Source organism: Ursus maritimus, unplaced genomic scaffold, assembly GCF_017311325.1.
Source record: "Ursus maritimus isolate PB19 unplaced genomic scaffold, ASM1731132v1 scaffold_16, whole genome shotgun sequence".
In the NCBI taxonomy this organism is placed as follows: Eukaryota; Metazoa; Chordata; class Mammalia; order Carnivora; family Ursidae; genus Ursus; species Ursus maritimus.
The window spans coordinates 5,699,023-5,720,567 of NW_024424008.1; the positions used below are offsets into that span (position 1 = coordinate 5,699,023).

Genomic DNA, 21,545 nt, shown 5'->3' on the forward strand with positions numbered 1-21,545 from the left:
AAAAGAAAAAAAAATTTAAACATTGATTCCAAATACACAAGAGCCTACATCTTGGTTTCTAATATTATTCTCCACTCAAACAAGCCAAGGCTCCTCGGAAAAATGGCTGAGTTCAAGGCCGAGGGCAAGGAAGGAGTAAGATGACCCTGGATCAGCTTATTATGACACAAAGTTTAAAAAATGCCTTAAGGGGCGCCTGGGTGGCTCAGTCATTAAGCGTCTGCCTTCGGCTCAGGGCGTGATCCCAGAGTCCTGGGATCAAGCCCCACATCAGGCTCCTCCTCTGGGAGCCTGCTTCTTCCTCTCCCACTCCCCCTGCTTGTGTTCCCTCTCTCACTGGCTTTCTCTGTCAAATAAATAAAAATAAATAAAAATTAAAAAATTAAAATAAAAAAATTAAAAATGCCTTAAAAAATGATGGGGCCGGGTGGTCTGGGTGGCTCAGTCAGTTAAGCGTACCACTCTTGGTTTTGGCTTAGGTCATAATCTCAGGGTTGTGAGATCGAGCCCACATCGGGTTCTGCATTCAGTGGGGAGTCTGCTTGAGATTCTCTCTCTCTGCCCCTCTGCTCATTTGCAAGAGGCTCTCTCTATATATAGTAAATAAGTAAATCTTAAAAAAAGTAAAGTCTATTTAGTCAGACAAGTATAGCTACTATAGCTTTCTTTTGGATTCCATTTGCAGGGGCATATTTTTTTCTATCCCTTCTCTTTCAGTCTGTGCCTATCTTTAAAGCAAAAGTGAGTCTCTGGTAGGTAGCATTTAGTTGGGTCTTATTCTTTTTAATCCATTCAGCCAACTAAATCTTTGGATTAGAGAACTTAATCTGGCTACATTTGAAGTAATTACTGATCAGTTTGTATTTACTAATGTCATTTTGTTCCTTGTTTTCTGGATATTCTGTAATTCCGTTGTTCCTTCCTTCTTCCCTTGCTCTCTTTCTTTGTGACTTCATGTTTTTCTTTAGTGGCATGCTTGGGTTCCATTCTCTTTATCTTTCCTGTATCTACTAAAGGTTTTTGCTTGTGGTTACTATGAGGTTTGCATAAAACAATTTATAACCGTCTATTTCAAGTTGATAACAACTTACATTAGAACATATTCTAGGCTTTACATTTTTACTCCCCCCCATACCCAATTTATGTGTTTTGAGGTCATAATTTACATCTTTTTTTTTAATCTTATGTATCCATTAATAAGTTTTTGTAGTTATTTACTAGTTTTGTCTTTTTGTAAAAGATTTTATTTATTTATTTATTTACTTGAGAGAGAGAGAGAGAGAGAGAGAGAAGGAGGAGGAGAGGGAGAGGTACAAGCAGACTCTATGCTGAGCATGGAGCTTGACACGGGGCTCGATCTCATGACCCTAAGTTCATGACCTGAACTGAAATCAAGAGTCAGACGCTCAACCGAGCCACCCAGGTGGCCCATTATTTTTGTCTTTTAATCCCTTCATACTAGACTTTGTAAGTGATTAACTCACCATATTTACATTAGATATTTTTTACAAGTAAGATATATACTTTAATATGTTTTCCTGTTATTAATTAGTACCCTTTCATTTCAGCTTAACTCCCTTTAACATTCCTTCTAAGGCCAGTCTAGTGTGATGAGCTTCTTTAGTTTTTGTCTGGAAAACTGTTTATGTCTCCTTCAATTCTGAAGGACAGCTTTGCCAGGTAGAATATTCTTGGTTGAATGTATCTTGCCACTCCCTACTGGCCCACAAAGTTTTTGCTGAGAAATCTGCTCATAGGCATGGGGGATCCCTTGTATGAACAAGTTACTTTTCTCTTCCACTTTTAAGATGCTCTCCTTGTCCTTAACTCTTGACACTCAATTATAATGTGTCTTGGTATTGGTGTCTTTGGGTTCATCTTTATTGGAACTCCATGGGCTTTGTGGACCTCGATGTCTGTTTCCTTCCCCAAGTTAGGAAAGGTTTTAACCATTATTTCTTCAAATAAGTTTTCTGCCCCTTTCTCTCTCTTTTCTCCTTCTGAAATACCTAAATTGTGAATGTTGGTCTACTTGATGCTGTCATATAAGTCCTTAAAGCTATCTTCACTCTTTTTCATTCTTTTTTCTTTTTGCTCTTTTGATTGGGTGATTTCCACTGCCCTGTCCTCAAGTTCACTGATCCTTTCTTCTCCTTCATCTAGTCTGCTGTTAAGCCCTCTGGTATTTTTCAGTGCAGTTACTCTACGCTTCAGCTCTGTGACTTTTATTTGGTACTTTCTTATATTTGGTTAAAATTCTGACCTTGTTCATTCATTCTTCTCCTGTGCTAAGTGACCCTCTTTATGGTAATTATTTTGAACCTTTTATCCGGTAAATCTCTTATTTCCATTTCTCCTTTTTCTGAGGTTTTATTTTGTTCTCTCGTTTGGAACATGTTTCTATCTCTTCATTTTCCTTGACTTTCTTTGTTAGTTTCTATGCATTCAATAAAACAGACATCCCTCTAATCTAGAAGAAGTGGCCTCTTATAAGAGGATGAAACTTATCATTCAATCTTACCATGGTTCTTGGTTGTCTCTTAAGCCTCTGTGACTGTCAAGCAGACTACCTTATTCTTAATGTTTCCTGTAGTTGAGGCTGTATCAAGACCTGTCAGTGTGCTAAAGAGAAAGATCCCCAACTAGATTCAGACTGACTAAAAGCCAGGCCCTCAGGAAGCAGCTTTTAATGTATGCAAATATACATCTTTTAGCAAAAGACCTGAAGATGGGTATTTCTGTCTGCTCCTTCTGCACTGAGTCCTGGGTGGGGATGGCCAGTTACGAATTTACTTTCTTTGCTAAAGTCCTGTGGGAGCTAACGGCTTAAGCCTTCCTGGCTATGAAAGCCAGGAGATTAAAATGGTGCATTCCTTGGGCAGCAACTGCAAATATGAAATGCCAGACATGTGCACAAGTTCTTTCTAGGGGAAAACTGGTGAACTGAAGTGGTCCAGAGAGACAACACAGAGATGACACCTGCTAGCCTCCCTAGTCTCCAGTGAGGTCCTCAGAGATATGCTAAATTAGAAACCTGACCCTAAGGCAGCAACTTTTAAAGTATGCAAATAGGACTCTTTCGGGGAAAGACTGGGAGATGGACATTTCTCTCTGTTCTCTTCATGCTGAGCCCTGGGGGATAGCCACAGTGAATTTTTGTGAACCTGTTAAGAATTCTAGTTGTTTGCTATAGTCTGGTGGGTCTCATGGACATTAGCCCCACTGGCTTTCAAAGTTAGGTGTTTTGGATGCCCATCCCTCAGGCACAAGTCTTAAAAGTTGGGGCTAGATGTTGGGTCCAAACGCTTTATGCCTCAGGGAAAAGCTGGAAGTTGTAAATTCCTTCCCAATGTCACTGTGCGAGGGGTAGGATTTATGGTAAGAGTCTGTCTTAGCCTTTCCTACTCACTTTGATGTGGGTATTTTCTTGATTGAGCAATGTGAGTTGTTCAGCTAGTTTCCAGATTTCTTTCAGAGGGAATCACTCCATGGTAGCTGTAGATTTGGTGTGTCTGTGGGAGGGACTGAGTTTAGGAGTTTGCTATGTCACTACTGACAAGGTAGAAACCCCTTACATTGTCTTAATGTATTACTTTTCTGCCAGTTATTCTGGGGCAAGAGGTGTTTGTTGTGAAGGAGAAAGAAGGAAGAACTTGAATAATCACAGTTAGCTTCATTGGGCAATTCTAGGGAATTGTGAAGAGGTATTGTCAAGAATAGAGAAATAAAAGAAAATACTACATTCTCAGAACTAACTTAAATTCTGAAGATCAACATAGAAATGAAGGGTCACCTAAAAGAGACAGAGAGGCTTTTGGCTTGAGAACACTTTTAGACTAAATTGATCAAAAATGGGAATTTGATTATTAATTGTTGGCAACATCCACTCAAACACTACCCAGGATAGAAATGGCTATTGTCACTGACTTCTAAGTTTTTGTCCCCATTAACAATATAATCTCTAATTTCAAATAGAAACAATGGGCTATGTTAGTCCAGCAGGCACTAAATATTTGACATAAAATATTCCTTAGTTTGATGCCACAACCAAAATGCTTCACATTTTGATATGGCCTCCCACAAAGATCTGACAACAAAGAGAGAATGTATTGATAATACAGATGATGCATATTTTGTTCTATGTAACCTTTTAATTTATCACTGTAAATTAATAAACTAGCATGCTGGTTTTAGTACATCGGTCTAATTAATGTGGATAATATAAGTCTGTGTCATTAAAGGTGACATCACCTCTTGTACTGCAAATTCAGATTTCTGCATCTAGAAAAATTCAGATATTAGAGTCTAAATTAAAGTAACCCAAACCACAAATGCTTCTTTGTAAGGCCATTTTAGAAAGCAAGCCAATCCTTTACCCTGGCAGTGATACTCATTCATCTACATGTAGCAGAAAGTACTGCAGATAATGCAAATTGGCTTACTCAACATCCTCCAAACTCTTTTATAGTTTCCGTCTTGTACTATAGAGCTTTGAAAGCAAAACAAACAAACAAATGCGTAACAACAACAACAAAGTTTTTTATTCCTTTCCAAGGGGTGGGATCTGCATGCAATCTGACTTCCACAAGGAAACAACCTATATGAGATTTATAGCAGAAGTCACCAGTGTAAGATAGATAGGCTGCATATGAAAGGTTAGATTTCTAGGGCAACATGGAAAGGTTATATTGTCTAATACCCAACATCGTAAGTGCCAAGTGGTCAAAGGTAGAAAAGTATGGTTTCTACTAAAACAGACCCAAGCTAGGCAATTCCTAGTACCCAAAATTGGTTCCCTGCTCACCCCTGACCCATGAAATTACACAAGCTGCCCAATATATTGTCATAAATCCTTTTAGGTATATATTAGAGAAAGTAGATGCAGTTATCTGAAACTGAGAACCCCAACAAGTACTCTGAGAAACCTAGTATTTTTCATTGCTATGGTTCTAGCATATGAATTTCAGTCCTGTCATGTTGATACTCCCTAATGACTTGACATTTAGTTGGGTACTTAAAAAATAATATGAAGCATTGTGATAGGTGATTTATAAACATTCTGATTATACGCTCTATATTATGTAAAAGACCTCTCAGGAAAAGGACTGACAGGGAAAATCAGTTTCTCCATGAGAGGATACGAATCTTCCTAATAAACCAATTCATGAATACACTATTCTTGTAAATATTCAGATTATGATCAATATTTTAAAACAAAGTTTACCTTCTTCCTCTCTTCTTCAACAGTATAGTACGTCAGTCTTTCTAAAGTAGCCCAATGAATTTAAACTTACAGTTCTAACAAAAACAAATATGGCATTAAAAAAAAAGATTTCCAAGTGTTGTTCCTTTGGCTAGAAAAGTTGTTGTACCTGAAGATTGATTTCTGCTTCATAGAAGGTTAGACACGAGCAGTAATGTCGATCTGAGTCAATATCTGTCAGGACCACCACAAAAAACGTCGGCTGCTTCCTCTCTCTGGACAGCTGCCACCCACCAGGCTGACAAAACTAAATGGGATTAAAAAAAAAAATTGTCACATTTTAAAAGTATAAAGAAAATTTATTACTTATAAATTTTTGTGATATGTTAAATATCCCTCCATTGTAAAAAAGAAAAAAAAATTCCAGCTAATGTGATGTTACCTAAGCCAATATATATATATATTTTTAAGTACATATTTATAATGTACTTTCTCTAATGTACATATATATTTAATGAGGACAGCCTAGATTTTCCACAGATGCCACTCATTCTGAGACATAGATTGGCATATGTAGAAACAAATCACCATAAATGAAAAACTTGCCCCCCTTTAGAACAAATCATGAAATGAGTTGAAGATAAAGTGCTAAGTATCTATCACTGATGGAAAACAGAATTATTTTAAAATTCCTTCATTAATCTAAGTCTTCAATTCAATATAATGAAAAAGATATCTTGTTCATCAAGATAAACCACATTATAGGCTATAATGTACATTAATATATTTTAAAGAATAGAAAACATACCATGTATGCTCTTAGACCATAAAAGAACTGAACTAGTAACAGAAAAATAGCTGAAAAAATCCCAAAATACTTGGAGGTTAAACAACACACTTCTAAATAATACATGGGTCAAAGACAAAATCTCAAGAGAAATTTGAAAAATATTTCTAACTAAATGAAAATACAACTTATTAACATTTTTTAGATTCAGAAAAAGCAGTGCTGAGGGGCGCCTGGGTGGCACAGCAGTTAAGCGTCTGCCTTCAGCTCAGGGCGTGATCCCGGCGTTCTGGGATCGAGCCCCACATCAGGTTCCTCCGCTATGAGCCTGCTTCTTCCTCTCCCACTCCCCCTGCTTGTGTTCCCTCTCTCGCTGGCTGTCTCTCTCTCTGTCAAATAAATAAATAAATAAATCTTTAAAAAAAAAAGAAAGAAAGAAAAAAGAAAAAGCAGTGCTGAAAGGAAAATTTATAGCATTGAATGCATATATTAAAAGAAGAGAGACCTAAAATCAATAATCAAAGCTTCTATCTTAGGAAGCTAGAAAAAGAAGAGTAAATTAAATCCAAAGAGCAGATGAAAAGAAATAATAAAAATTAGGGCAGAAACCAATGAAATTGAAAACGAAAAATCAATACAGAAAATCAACAAAACATAGCTGGTTCTTTGAAAAGATCATTAAAATCAATAAGCCTCTAACCAGTTATCTAAGGGAAAAAAAGAAAAGATACAAATTACTAATATCAGAAATGAAAGACAAGACATCACTACAGATTCCCATGGACATGAAAAAGATAATAAAGAAATACTCCAAACAACTCGATGCCTACCAATTTGACAGGATAGATGAAATGGATCAATTCCTTAAAAGACAGAATCTGATAAAACTCATACAAGAAGAAATAGACCATCTGAATAGGTCTATATCTATTAAATAAATTGAATCAATAATTAATAATCTTCCAAAATAGAAAGCATCAAGCCCAAATGGGTTCACTGGTGAATTCACTAAACATTTAATGAAGCAATTATACAATTCTCTACAATCTCTTCCAGAAGATAGAAGGCAAGGGAATACTTCCTGATTCATTCTATGAAGCCAGCATTACTCTAATAGCAAAAGCAGAAAAAAAAATCATAAGAATACTACAGATCAATTTCCCTCATGAACACAGATGCATAAACCCTCAACAAAATATTTACAAGTTGAATCCAACAATATATGAAACGAATTATAAACTACAACCAAGTAGGATTTAGTCCAGGTACACAAGGCTGATTCAACATCTGAAAGTAAATTAAAAACATTAAGAAGACAGATAAGAAAAAAATCACATGCATATCAATACATGCAGAAAAAGCATTTGAGAAAATCCAACACCCATTCATGATAAAACCCCCATCAAACTAAGAATAGAGTGGAAGTTCCTTAACTCGATAGAGAACATTTACTAAAATCCTACAACTAATGTCATACTTAATGATAAAAAGCTAGAAGCTTTCTCAAAGAAAGGAAGTCCCCTATCATCACAACTCTACAAAATCGTACTGGAAGTCCTAACTAATGCAATTAGACAAAAAAGGAAATAAAAAGTGTACAGATTGGGAAGAAAGAAATATAACTGTCTGTTCAAAAATGACATGACTGTCTATGTAGAAAATCTGAAAGGATCAACAAAAAGGCTCTTGAAAGTAATCAATTATAGCGAGATTCCAGGATACGAGGTTCATATACAAAGGTCAACTGCCTTCTTATAAATCAACAAATGAACCAGTGCTGTTTGAAATTAAAAATACATTACCATTGAAATTAGAACATCCCTCAATTAAATACTTAGGTTAAATTTAACAAAATATGTACAAGATCTACATGAGGAAAACTATAAAACTTTAAGGGCAGTAATCAAAGAAGAACTAAAGAGAGAGAGAGATTCCATGTTCATGGATAGGAAGACACAATACTGTCAAGTATCAGTTCTTCCAGAATTGATCTATACTTCAATGCACTCCCAATCAACATCCCAGCAAGTTATTTTGTGGATAATGACAAACTGACTTTAAAGTTTACAGAGAGAGGCAAAAGATCCAGAAGAGCCAACATAATACTGAAGAAAAAGAATAAAGTCAAAGAACAAGACATTATCTGACTTAAAGACTTAATAAAAAGCTAGAGTAATCAAGACAGTGTAGTATTGGTGAAAGAAGGGACATGCAGGTCGATCAAATGGAATAGAGACCAGAAATAGTATACCCAAACACAGGCAACTCTGACAAAGAAGCAAAGCAATGCAGTGGGAAAGAAATGATGCTGAAATAACCTGATATTCATATAGAAAAAAATGAATCTAGATATAGACAGACCTTACACTCTTCATAAAAATTAGCTCAAAGTGGATCATACACCTAAATGTTCAAGGCACAAAACTATAAAACTCCCAGAAGATAATATAGGAAAAAATTAAGATGACCTTTGGTTTTGGCAATAACTTTTTAGATAAAACACCAAAACAATAAACCATGGAAGAAATAATTGATAAGTGAGACTTCATTACAATTAAAAACTTCTGCTGTTGGAACACTACATCAAAAACTAAGGATATATTGTATGGTGACTAACAAAACATAATAAAAAATTTCATTAAAAAAAAAACTTTTGCTGTGTGAAAGATACCATCAACAGAATGAGAAGACAATTGGAGCACCTGGGTGGCTCAGTCAGTTAGTTAAGCATCTGCCTTCAGCTCAGGTCATGATCTCAGGGTCCTGGGATCAAGCCCCATGTTAGGCTCTCTGCTCAGCAGGGAGTCTGCTTCCCCCTCTTACTGTACCTCTGTGCTTCCCCCACCCTGTCTCAAATGAATAAATAAAATCTTAAAAAAAAAAAAAAAAAGCAATCTGAACAGCAGCCTGGACATTAAAAAAAAAGAAAAGGAGAAGACAAGCCAAGAAAGGACTGGGAAAAAAGTTTGCAAAAGACATACTAAATAATGTATAGTCATCCAAAATATACAAAGAATTCTTAAAAGTCAACAATAAGAAAATGAACAACTCAATTAAAAAATAGGAAAAAGATCTGAACAGGTACCTCACTAAAGAAGATACACAGAAAAAAAAAAAGCATATGATAAGACATTCAACATCCTAAGTCATTACAGAATTGTAAATTAAAATAACGATGAGATATCAATACATGTTTATTACCACGGCCAAAATCCAAAAAACTGGCCATGCCAAATACTGACAAGAATGTAGAACAACAGGGGCGCCTGGGTGGCTCAGTTGTTAAGCATCTGCCTTCGGCCCAGGGCATGATCCCAGGGTCCTGGGATCGAGCCCCACATCGGGCTCCCTACTCTGCTGGAAGCCTGCTTCTTCCTCTCCCACTCCCCCTGCTTGTGTTCCCTCTCTCGCTGGCTGTCTCTCTCTCTGTCAAATAAATAAATGAAATCTTAAAAAAAAAAAAAAAAAAAAAAAAAAAAGGTAGAACAACAGGAACTCTCATTCATTGCTGGTAGGAATGCAAAATGGACAACCACTCTGGGCAGACAGCATGATAGTTTCTTTAAAAACTAAGCATATTCTTAATATACAATCCAGCAATTGTGCTCCTTGGTATTTACCTCAAAACATAAATTCACAAAACCTAATGCATGGATGTTTATAGCAGATTTATTCATAATTGCCAAAACTTGAAAGCAACCAAAATATCTTTCAGTAGATGAATGGATAGATAAATTGTGACACATTCAAGGCAATGGAATATTATTTAGTGCTAAAAAGAAGCCATGAAAAGGCATGGAGGAACCTTATATATATATTACTAAATGAAAGACCTCAATCCAAAAGGGTTATATATGGTATGATTCCAACTACATGACATTCCGAAAAATGCAAAACTATGGAGAGAGCAAAAAGATTAAGGGTTATCTGAAATTGAGGGCATTGCAGAGACATGAATAGGCAGAATACAGAGGATTTTCAGGTTATGGCACCTGTAGAATACTATATGCACAATATAGTATACTTCCATAATACTGTGTAATACTATATATATAATACTGTGCAATACTATAATGGTGGATACATGCTATTATACTTCTGTCAAAACCTATAGAATGTATAACACCAAGAGTGAACGCTAATGTACATTATGGACTTAGGGTAATAATGATATGTCAATCAATGTAGGTTCATCCATTGTAACAAATGTACCACTGTGGATGGGGATACTGATAGTGTGGGAGGCTGTGTGCTTTGAGAACAGGGAGCATATAGGAACTCTCAGTTCTCTCCGCTTCATTTTGCTATGAATCTAAAACTGCTTTTCTTAGTCTCCAAAAGTGTAAGGGAAGAAAAAAAGTGAAGTCCATTTTCAAAAATCTGAAGAAAACAAGATACCTTGATTATCAGTATTGTTCAAGAGAGAGAACAAAAACAGAAATGAGTTTATCAATACAGCAGCTCTCTGTGCCAGATTACCTTCTGCTATTCTGCTCAACAACTGTGTAATCTTGAGCATTTTATTTAACCCCTCAGTGCCTCAATGTCCTCATCTGTAAAAGGCAGACTATGAGTACGCACCTGCTAGTACTCTTGGGAAGTGTACATGAGTTAACACGTGCACAGTGCTGAGAACAGCCCCTGGCATACAGTCCAGTGAGGTAAACATCACCCCCTTGGATCCAGCTTTAGTTTCTGTCATCAGATCTGTAACACTTTCTTTCTCTTTCTGTATCGTTTCTTCTAAATCTGCCCCTCCTTTCAGTGCCTCATTGCTTCCTTGACTGAGTCTAATGAGACATTAAAAAGAGAGATCCGGATAATTTCCTACATTTGGAGAGAGACATTAATCATGTTCAGAGCTTCTCTACCAGTAGAAAAATTCTACCAGACTCATTTCCACAAGCAAATGTTACAGGAATAAAGAAATAGCATGAAAAGCTTAAAAATACACTAATTAGCAAATAAGTGAAAACATATTTCTTTATGACATTTTTATTTTGAAATAGCTATTCAAGTATCATTTGTTCTGAGAACACTTCTCTGTAATTCCCAGTTATCTCCAGCACCTCCAGACCCAAAAATCAAGAAGTTCCTCTCCCGTGTTCCAAAACCATTTTTATACATTTTTATTATAATAAGTAATTATAATAGCAACAACCTTTTCTTCTTATATATCTCCCTAGAACTTATTACCTATTCTACTAATTTGGTACAGAAAAGTTGACTTGTCATTTCTTTATGTGTATATTTGTCTTTAACAATCCATTTATCCAAGTTCTTGTGGCCATCATAGATTTTTTACTCTAGAATAGCAGCCCTCAACGTGTGGTACACAGAATCAGAGGGGTCCCAGTGGTAAGAACTATTTTCATAATAATACCAAGAATTCGTGGTTCCTTTCACTTTGTTGACATTTACATTGATGATGCTAAAGTAATGGCAGGTAAAACTGCTGGCACCTTAACAGAAATGAAAGCGGCAAGCCCCAAATTATACTTGCAGTCACTGTATTCTTCATAGCTACAGATCAGCAGTTTAAAAAAAAAAAAAAGTCAAGGGCGCCTGGGTGGCTCAGTCGTTAAGCGTCTGCCTTCGGCTCAGGGCGTGATCCCGGCGTTATGGGATCGAGCCCCACATCAGGCTCCTCCACTATGAGCCTGCTTCTTCCTCTCCCACTCCCCCTGCTTGTGTTCCCTCTCTCGCTGGCTGTCTCTCTGTCAAATAAATAAATAAAATCTTAAAAAAATTAAAAATTAAAAAAATTTTTTAAAAAGTCAGTTTCAGTTTAAAATGTCCCTGATGAAGCAATAAGTGGTTTAATTTCATTATAACTCGACCCTTGAGTATACAACTTTTTAAATAGTCTGCGTTTCAAATACTAGGTAGATATAAAGCACTTTTGCTGCGTATAGAAGTATGATAGTTGTTCAGAGAAATACTACTTGTGTTGTTTAAGTTGTGAGCTGAACTAGCTTGCCTTTTTTCCCTACCATTTTTTACTGGAAAGAATAATTGACAGACAAACATGCTTATACAGATTCACGTATATGGCAGACATTGTCTCTAAATAAATGAAGTGGGTCTGTCATTTTAAGATAAGGATCTGAGGTGTGTGTTACCAATGATAAACAAGCTTTCAAGCACAATCATGAGTCTCACAGCTTTTGCATTTCTGATGAATGTGACAGTAACATTAATGTAATATTTACAATATTGTATATTAGTATGTGTCAGTATTTGGAAGATCTGCATAACTCATTGATTCCTATTTGCAAAATAACCAATGTGTGATGTTATAAAATCATACATGGATAAAAGACCTGTTCAAAGCGCTAAGTATACCAAGAGATTTTAATGTAACAGTATGAAAAGTTCGTTGATGTGTTTATGGATTTCACATTGCATCTAATCTTTAAGAAATTACTACTTGTTGAGTTTTAGTATAGTATTCAAATAAGAGTTCCCATAATTATCTTAAAAAGCTATTAAAATACTCCTCCTTTTTCCAACTACGTATTTGTGAGACCTGATTTTCTTAGTGTACTTTAATCAAAACATCATATTTCAAGAGCTTGAATGCAGAGGCAGGTATGAGAATCCAGGTGTCTTTTAGTAAGCCAATATCAATGATATTTATAAAAATACAAAACAATACCACTCTTTTCCCAATTTCTTGTTTTGGAAAGTATAGTTATTTCTTTATAAAAATATGCTATTTAGTTATTCCTTTATAAAAAATACGCTATTTAATATGTGATGGTTTACTGTTATTTTAAATGAATAATAAATCATTCTAAACTTTCTAATTATAATTTCTTTTTTTTAAGATTTTATTTATTTATTTGATAGAGAGACAGGCAGCGAGAGAGGGAACACAAGCAAGGGGAGTGGGAGAGGAAGAAGCAGGGTTCCAGCAGAGCAGGGATCTCTATGCGGGGCTCCATCCCAGGACCCTGGGATCACGCCCTGAGCCAGAGGCAGACGCTTAACGACTGAGCCACCCAGGCGCCCCTCTAATTATAATTTCTAATACATAAATGAATAGATAAAATGACATAAACAAAACTCTTTGAGGATACTCAGTAATTTTTAAAAGTATGAAGTGTGAGACATAAAAGTGTGAGACCTGCTATTTTAGTGAACTAGGTATTAGCACGTAACTAACCTTGGCTTAAGCTACTTGAATAGCAGAAAGGTATAATCCTTGGTAGAACTAGGAAGTTTTACCAGGTTACAAGAAAACCCAGAGGTGTTTTTCAAAACCTTCTTACTCTTTCTCAACCAAACTTCTTTCCAGAATTAGATACACATCATTTTCTAAAATGAGTTTCACAATCAAAAAAAAAAAGAAAAATGTCTGATCTTGGGCTATAAAATATCATGATAGAGCCTGAATCATCGAGTCCACTTGTTCAACAAACAACTCTTCTGATACAAAGAGAATCTGTTCTGTGGATTAATAACAAATAATACCATTCTCTTAGAGGTCTGTAATTCATTATTAGCTGATCATTAGGCTTGGCAAATGGCATTAAAAGCTATTGGCTATAGAATTACTATGTATTTTCACAAACCTTAAATGAAATCATTAGGTTTCCAATAAGGATTAAGCTAAATCTCTTTATGTTATTTCTAATTTTATTGAATATACTGACATCTCAATTCAAAGGTACCAGTCATAGAGTTCACAAATAACTTTCATAAGCAAGTAGGTCTATCACTTAAAGGAACGATCAAACATTTTACAGCTTAAACTAGAAAATAATTCTTACTATGTCCACTTTTCTCAAATATTTTATATATACACAGAATATAATAAAAATGTTACAGAATAACCAAATATGTCCACAGTATTACTGTGATTAATTTGAATGATCTCTCAAAAGTGAAATATTATAGAAGATTCCTTGGAGGAGTCTCACCTTGAATATTTCCAAGACCTTCATCCACATCTAAAAATTTACAACTCACCGAGATACATCTTACTGTGAGCTTTAATTTATCTCTCAAAAAAATGAAGCCTGTAGTAAAATTTCTTCTTCTAACAGAAAATAATAAATATAAAACATCCCAAAGGAGAACATGAAAGTTTGGGTAGTAAGATCTCCTTAGTTACTTAAATGGCCTCACTGTTTACATTATAAAGGGGATTCTGTTAAAATTCTGATAAGAAAAAAAGTATTAACAATAAAACTTCTGGGAAATCCCAAGGATCACTTTTCAGATTCATTAAGTACGTCAAAACTAAGCTTGATGTGACCACAGTTAAGATAGTAATGGTGAGTCATGACAGGCCTGTCAGATATATTTTACTAAATTTTGCACAAAGATGCTGTCAAGATAGTCAACGAGATACTGGTTATACATGAGATCTCTTACTTCACACATGAAATTACAGCAACAAAGGAATTATTTTATATTATGCATTTAAATAGGGGCACCTGGGTGGCTCAGTCAGTTAAGCGTCGGACTCCTGATTTCAGCTCAGGACATGATCTCAGGGCTGTGAGATCGAGCCCTCCTTCAGGCTCTGCACGGAGCACGGAGCCTGCTTAAGATTCTCTCTCCTTCTCCCACCATCCTTCCCCCTCTAAAAAAAAAAATCCATATACTTCATGGGAAATTTCAAATGAATGAAGTGAAATATTCAAATGAAAAGAATATGCAAATACTCAGAAAATAAACAATACTTCACACAATTGAGTTTACAAAAATGTTTTTTCAAAGGATTTTAAATTTCAAGAATTTTAAAGGATTTTTAAGGTTTTGATCTTCAAAGGATTTTAAATTCAAAAGAAATTTAACCTCCAGTTAAAATGCCTACTTTCCAAATTCACTGTATCAAAAGATAAAGTAATAATAGAATTTGGGGTATGAAGACATGATCCCACTGTTTAATGAGAAGTATTCCTCATAGGATTTAGATTAAAATATAATAATGCTAGCTGGTTCACCCACTTCAAATCTTAACTGAAAGTGCGCTGAGGAAGTAATAAACAATGAGGGAGTGGACACTACAATTCTTGAACCTGAGCTCGAGTCACATTTCTGACAGGAATGTGAGAAAATGTTTAGACAGCTGGAAACAGAATAGTCACTAAAAGATAGTAAGCAAAATGATAAGCATTAAACAAACAGGATAAAATCAGGATTTTGCTCTCCCCAGTGAAGATACTGGCAAACAGGAAAAAAAAATGCTATCACAGGTGCAAAACCGAAACTGTTCAGAATTGACTGTCATAACTGATTGGCCATCATTCTGTCCTCCTTTTTTAAGTCACCGAGGAAACATCTATTTAGAGTGATATCATCAATGAATATACTATATAGGTTGACAATTGTTTTCAAACATAAATGAATGTATTTGCAACACCTTATGTTTTTGACTATTCCCTTCAACCTGACCCTCATCATTTCACACAGATCATGCTCAAACAAATTTTACAACATATCTGGGAATCGTGCATATGGGGATTCCTTTTCAGGATGTTATCTGTCTTTGTTCAGCTCCAGCTTTCTTTAAGACCTTAGCATAACCTGGAAACAAATGATACTTCAAGGTTGCAGGTTCAGACAGACATTGCTGGATTCCACACATTAATGCAAACTTTGCTTACTTGGTTGTCTCTCTAACTGCCCAAATGTATGAAGTAGATCATTTGGAAATAGGCCACGTATCCTCAAACAAAAGGTAAGTGCCAATAATTCCTCATAGTTGTTAAACACTATATATAATTGTATCCCCTAAGACTCATCTTATGAATGATGAAACCAAGGCTAGGAAATGTTAAGGTCATATATAGCCAGAATGCAACAAAGGCAGGACTAGAATTCAAGTCTCAGTACTTTCAGGAACTGTCTTTTCACTGCTGAATTATCTTTATAAACCACCTTATGGATATTATTTTATGTTAATATAATTCACAGTAGAAAAATGTGGAAAACAATGAAAATGAATTAAGTTCTTTAACATGCAAACTTTTCCTTGCAACCATTTATCTCTGAATATATATTTTTTATGAATTATGAGTCCTGTTTTTCTCTATCTTCCGGAACATGTACACAACATCATTTAGATACATAAAGTACCCTAACTTAGCTAATCCTCTATTGCTGGTTGTTGAAGGTGTTGACAATTTTTCTTAATAACTAACGTTAGGATATGCATGGTATTATATAAATTTTTCCAGGCATGTTCATTATTTTTTAGGGAAGGAGAATTGGTTTTGTAAAGTATAACCAAAATGAGCACAAAAATGTTAATTACCCTTGAACCCTTTTTAAAGGTTAAGCAATCCCAGGATTATTTTGTTGTGCTGGTTTCTTTTATAAAGAGGGTAGAAAAGAAGTGATAACAAAGAAATGTTATGCTGAACTATATCCTGACCAAAGTAGAACTGTTTGTGAAATAAATTAACAGAAACTTTGGGAAACTGACCTCTGCTACCAAGATAAGCCATGGCAGCACCAGGTGTGTATTCCATACTTTGGACAGATTATTTTTCAAGAGTTCAGAGAAAACACAGTAGTCATAAGAGTCTGGATGAGAAACCAACTTAAGAGTTGGGAAACTAATGTTTTGTTACCATAAAATAATGGATCTCACATATATGTGCCTAATTTTACTGGGCAACTTTTGATGAAGTATACTTTTAAAAAGATGATTCAAAGCAATTTGCTTTAAATGAAGCTTAATTTAAAATAGGTCACTTACACTGCTTTTAGTAAAAATTCACATTCAGATATTTTATTACTACTACACATTACATTGTCCTCATCAGTATAATAAAACTTTCACTATGTATTAAATAATATGACTGTCTGCTTGGAGAATCCAAGCAAGCTGATTTAACATTGCTGGAATTAATAAGAGTTTAGATTTAAGATTTAAGAATACATAAAATCAATAGTTTTGATGCCAGCAATAAGTAATTAGGAAAAAAAGCCTATTCATAATTAAGATTATGAATTAATGTGTTGTCAAAGCCACAGGTTGAGCTAACCTAACCTCTCAAGTTTTAAATATTTTGGCAAACCATTCTCATAAAAAGCCCTATGCATAAGGCTTTAAATATAAAATTTCAAGAAGCAAACTCCGAAGAGAAAAATGAACATTTGGAATAGCTTCTTTCAAGTTTGGAAAAAATACAACTGCATGATTTACCAATTTAAAACAATTTCAAGATGAGAAGCACAAAAGAAATGCTATTAATGATTTCTGGTTAAGCACAGCAGATGAAACAAATGTGTTTACTTCTATAACCTCCTGAAAACCCTCTAAAATTATAATAAAAAAAATACAAACAGCAAAGTAATGTGAAAGGAGATAACGGGTTTAAAATGTTAACAAGAATTCGGAAGTCGAAAACTAGTGTACACTACAAATTCCTGGAAAAGAGAATGAATGGGAGGTACCAGGTATGCATGAATGTCACCAAATTCAGAGGCAAGACCAAAATAAACAAGAAAAGGAACTCACTGGTCATAAAGACAGTTTAAGGAGATGCAGAAAATTTCAAACACTGGAGAATGAACACTGAGGAGTTTATATATCAAAGAGCATTTACAAAGCAAAAGGAATATAATAAATTTTAAAATAAAGAAACAAGAACACTGTCCCAGTCGGTATCCAAAAGGGACAAACAAATGGAAAATGAGAGGGAAGGAAATTAGATCACTGCAGGAGTTCTAATTCTTAGGTAATAGGAAATTCAAGAAGAGTACATCCAAAGGAAAAATTTACCAAAAAAAAACCCCAAAACAAAAAAACAAAACATACAACCATCTCCCCCTCAAAAAGGCCCCAGAATCTTAGGACAGGACTCCATTTCCATATTCCTAGCAAAACTAAGTAATGTTTTTTAAAACCCATTAATTTTAGCACATCATCACAAAGTTTCAATAAACAAAAGATAAAGAAAAGATCCTAAAGGGAAAGCAATAAGTAGAAAGAGAAAAAAACAGGTTCATGTATTTTACAATAGATGGAAGATCAAAATAGTAACAGGAACTTATTAATATAATTTGTCAAATTAATAGATATAACCAGAAAAGGAATAAAATCAACTCCATAATTTAAAAAATAAGACATAAATCAACATAACAGCCATTCTTACATAAATTATATAATGAGTTCCATTATCATTGATATCATTTACTAGACACACTAGCTGAAGCAGTCACACAGAAGAAAGAAATTCAAGATAAAAACAATGGAACGTAAAATTATTACTATTTCCCAATGACATGATTGTATAACCTGGAAAACTGAAAAGGGTCAATTGAAAAAAAACTACTATTATGACAATAACAGAATACAATAAGGTAACTGAATATAAAATTAATAGAGAGAGAAGACTCTCACTTTGGGCCAAGATTTACCCTGAAATACCTTAAAAAGCTGGACAAAATATATGAAATAATGGTTTGCAAGACCCTGAATATAAGGCAATGAAGGACAAAGATCACTGAAAGGAGGAAATAATGTGAGCTCTACTATTGGCCCTGCTGTCTGTCTTGAGAGACTTCATAGGCCATGGTGTAGGGGGAGGAAACAAAAGTAGAGCCGAGAGGACTCTTCTAGATGAGGAGACAGCAGAGACTCTTTGGAGATGGAACACCAGAGAGGAGGGAGCTGCACAGAGAAAGAAGGTGGGTGATCTGCAGAGTTACTCTTGAGGAGTCAGCAGGGCAGTGATCAGCGCATGTGTATAAAGAAATCACCTGAGGCTGGCAGGAGAGCCACCTGCAAAGTTTAGAAAAAACAGTGGCCGTCGCTTAAGCTTGACTGGGAGAAGTGCCCATTCCCATTATCCAGACTGGAAAAATTCATAATTCTCAAGAGCTTGGATAGAGTTCACAGAAAAGTCTTGCCCCAGTAGTGGAAATAATTAGTCCTAAACTGGATCTGCTCAGAACTCACATAACAAATCATAAAAGCAAGACCTAAAAGGATCAAACTGTGTACAAGTAACTTAACTGCAGCTCAGGAGCTCAAGAGGATTTATAGGAATACAAAATATCCATCACCCAACAAGCTATAACTCATGATGTCATACATCCTATTAAACAGTAACAGGTATGAAAGAGATAGGGAAACAAAACCCATAATGAGGAGAATAATCAAACAAAACTGACCTGGAACTGACAGAGATATTAGAATGAGCAGAAAAGACACAGAGTTATTATACCTGATTCTCGTATATTGAAAAAGTTAAATGGAGACATGGAAAATCTGAGAGACTCAAAATTCTAAAGAGGAAAAATACAATGAATGAGATAAAAAATACACTGAATAGGATTCACAACATATTAAAGGTCACAGAAGGAAAGGTTAGTAAACTTGATTTGACACGAATAAAAAGAATATAAAGTGAAATACAGAGGGACTCCTGGCTGGCTTGGTTGGAAGAGCATGCAACTCTTGATCTCAAGGTCATGAGTTTGAGCCCCATGTTGGATATAGAGATTACTAAAGAAACAAAAAAGAAAGAAAGAAATACAGAGAGAAAAAAGAACCCTTCAAAATGAATGAACATCAGTGAGCTCTGGGACAACTTCAAGCAGCCTAACATATGAGTAATAAGAATCAAGGCAGTGAAGAGGAAGAACAGAAAAAATATATTTGAAAAAATAATGGCCAAAAAATAATACCAGATAAAACTATGGATCTATACAAAACAATGAAGAGCCCCAGCAGTGGTAACTACATGGGTAAATAAATACAAAACTTTTTTTTTGTATTACGTAAATCTCTTATTAACAAAATAACATTGCAGCATGGGGTTTTCAGTATATATAAAATTAAAATGGGGGCACCCAGCTGGCTCATTTGGTGGAGCATGTGACTCTTGATCTTGGGATTGTGAGTTTGAGCCCCACTTAAACGCAGAGATTACTTAAAAATAAAATCTTAAAAAAAAAAAGTAAAATGATGTCAACAATTGCACTAGTCAGGAAGGGAAAATGGAAGAGTACAGTGGTACTACATGGTTCATATATCACAGGAAAAGTGATACAGTATCACTTGAAGGTAGAGTGTGTTAAGTTAAATACACCATAAATGAAAGATGTATAAGCCCAAAAAATGAGAAAAGAAGGAGTTAAATATAATAATCCAACAAAATAAATAAAACATAATAACCAAGAAAAATAATTAATCTAAAAGAAAGAAGAAAATAAAGGGGAAGAAAAGATCAATGAAATGAACATAACACAAATACCAAAATAACATATTCAAGACTAAATATACTAATAATTACATTTAATGGCAGAGATATTGTGCTTGGATAAAAAGCAAGACTCAGGGTGCCTGGGTGGCTCAGTCAGTTGAGTGTCCAACTCTTGATTTTGGCTTGAGTCATGATCTCAGGGTTGTGGGATCAACCCCTGTATTAGGTTCCATGCTCAGGGTAGAGCCGGCTGGAGAGTGTCTCCCTCTTCCGCTCACTGCCCCTCTGCTCCTCCTCCCTACTCTCTCTCCTCCTCTCTCCTAAATCAATGAAAGAAAAAAAGAAAGAAAGAAAGAAAGAAAGAAAGAAAGAAAGAAAGAAAGAGAGAGAGAGAGAAAGAAAGAGAGAGAGAGAAAGAAAGAAAGAAAGAAAGAAAGAAAGAAAGAAAGATTCAACTACGTGCTACCTACAAAAAACACTTCAATTACAAAGTTCCAAAGAAGTTAAAAGAAAAAGGACTGAGAAAACATATCTTATGCTAACATTCGTCAAAATAAGGCTGGCATAGCTACATTAATATCAATGTAGATTGCAGAGCAAAGAATATTAACACAAACAAAAATGGCATTTTATGATATATGGGCCAATTCTCCAAGGGGACATAAAGTCTTAAATATTTGTGTCCCTGATAAAGATCTTCAAAATACATAAAACAAGAAGGAGTTAAGATGGCGGAGGAGTAGGAGACACCCTTTTTCAGCCGGTCCCCCGAGTCGAGCTGGATAGGTACCAGACCAGCCTAAACAACCACGGAACCAGCCTGAGATGCAGGAAGATGCATCTGGATCTCTACAAATGAACATCTCCAGCACTGAGTATTGAGGTACAAAGCGGGGAGCCATGAAACCGTGCACAGATATTGGAAGATAAACGGCAGGGGGAGGGAGCCGCCGCGTTTGGGCGCCGGGAAGCGGTAGCCACTTGCACGGGAGAGCGGGCGGGGCTCGCGGACGGCACCCGCAAAACAGCAGACTGAGACCATGAGCCGGGTGCGCGGGCCACCAGGCATCTCGTGGAACACCGGAATCCCGGTGCGCTCACTGGATCCAGACTGAGACCGGGAGCTTCCGGAGCGACGCGAGGCGGTTAAGCGGCTGGCGTGATTAAAGCGCCCTAAGAGACAGAAACGCGCCAGCCCTGGTGGCGCTGGACGCCAGGTGTGAGGCCTTTATCCGGGGCGCTGCAGGGTTGAGCAGCACCAACAGTAGCAGAGTTAAAGTGGCCAGATCATTAGTAGACAACGGTCCGCAATCCCTCTGTTCTGTGACAGAGGCTGAAATTCGGCCGCTGCTGCTCTGACTCTCAGAAGAGGCACAGCAAA

The 21,545-nt window shown here is 35.9% G+C and overlaps 1 protein-coding gene across 1 annotated transcript in view; it reads right to left on the minus strand.

The window, feature by feature from the left end:
- The window catches only part of SBF2 (SET binding factor 2), a 452,940-nt gene that overhangs the window by 252,317 nt on the left and 179,078 nt on the right, over positions 1 to 21,545 (minus strand). Inside the window, 1 exon segment of the mRNA XM_040630773.1 lies at positions 5,373 to 5,510. Coding sequence (XP_040486707.1) covers positions 5,373 to 5,510 — 138 coding nt within the window.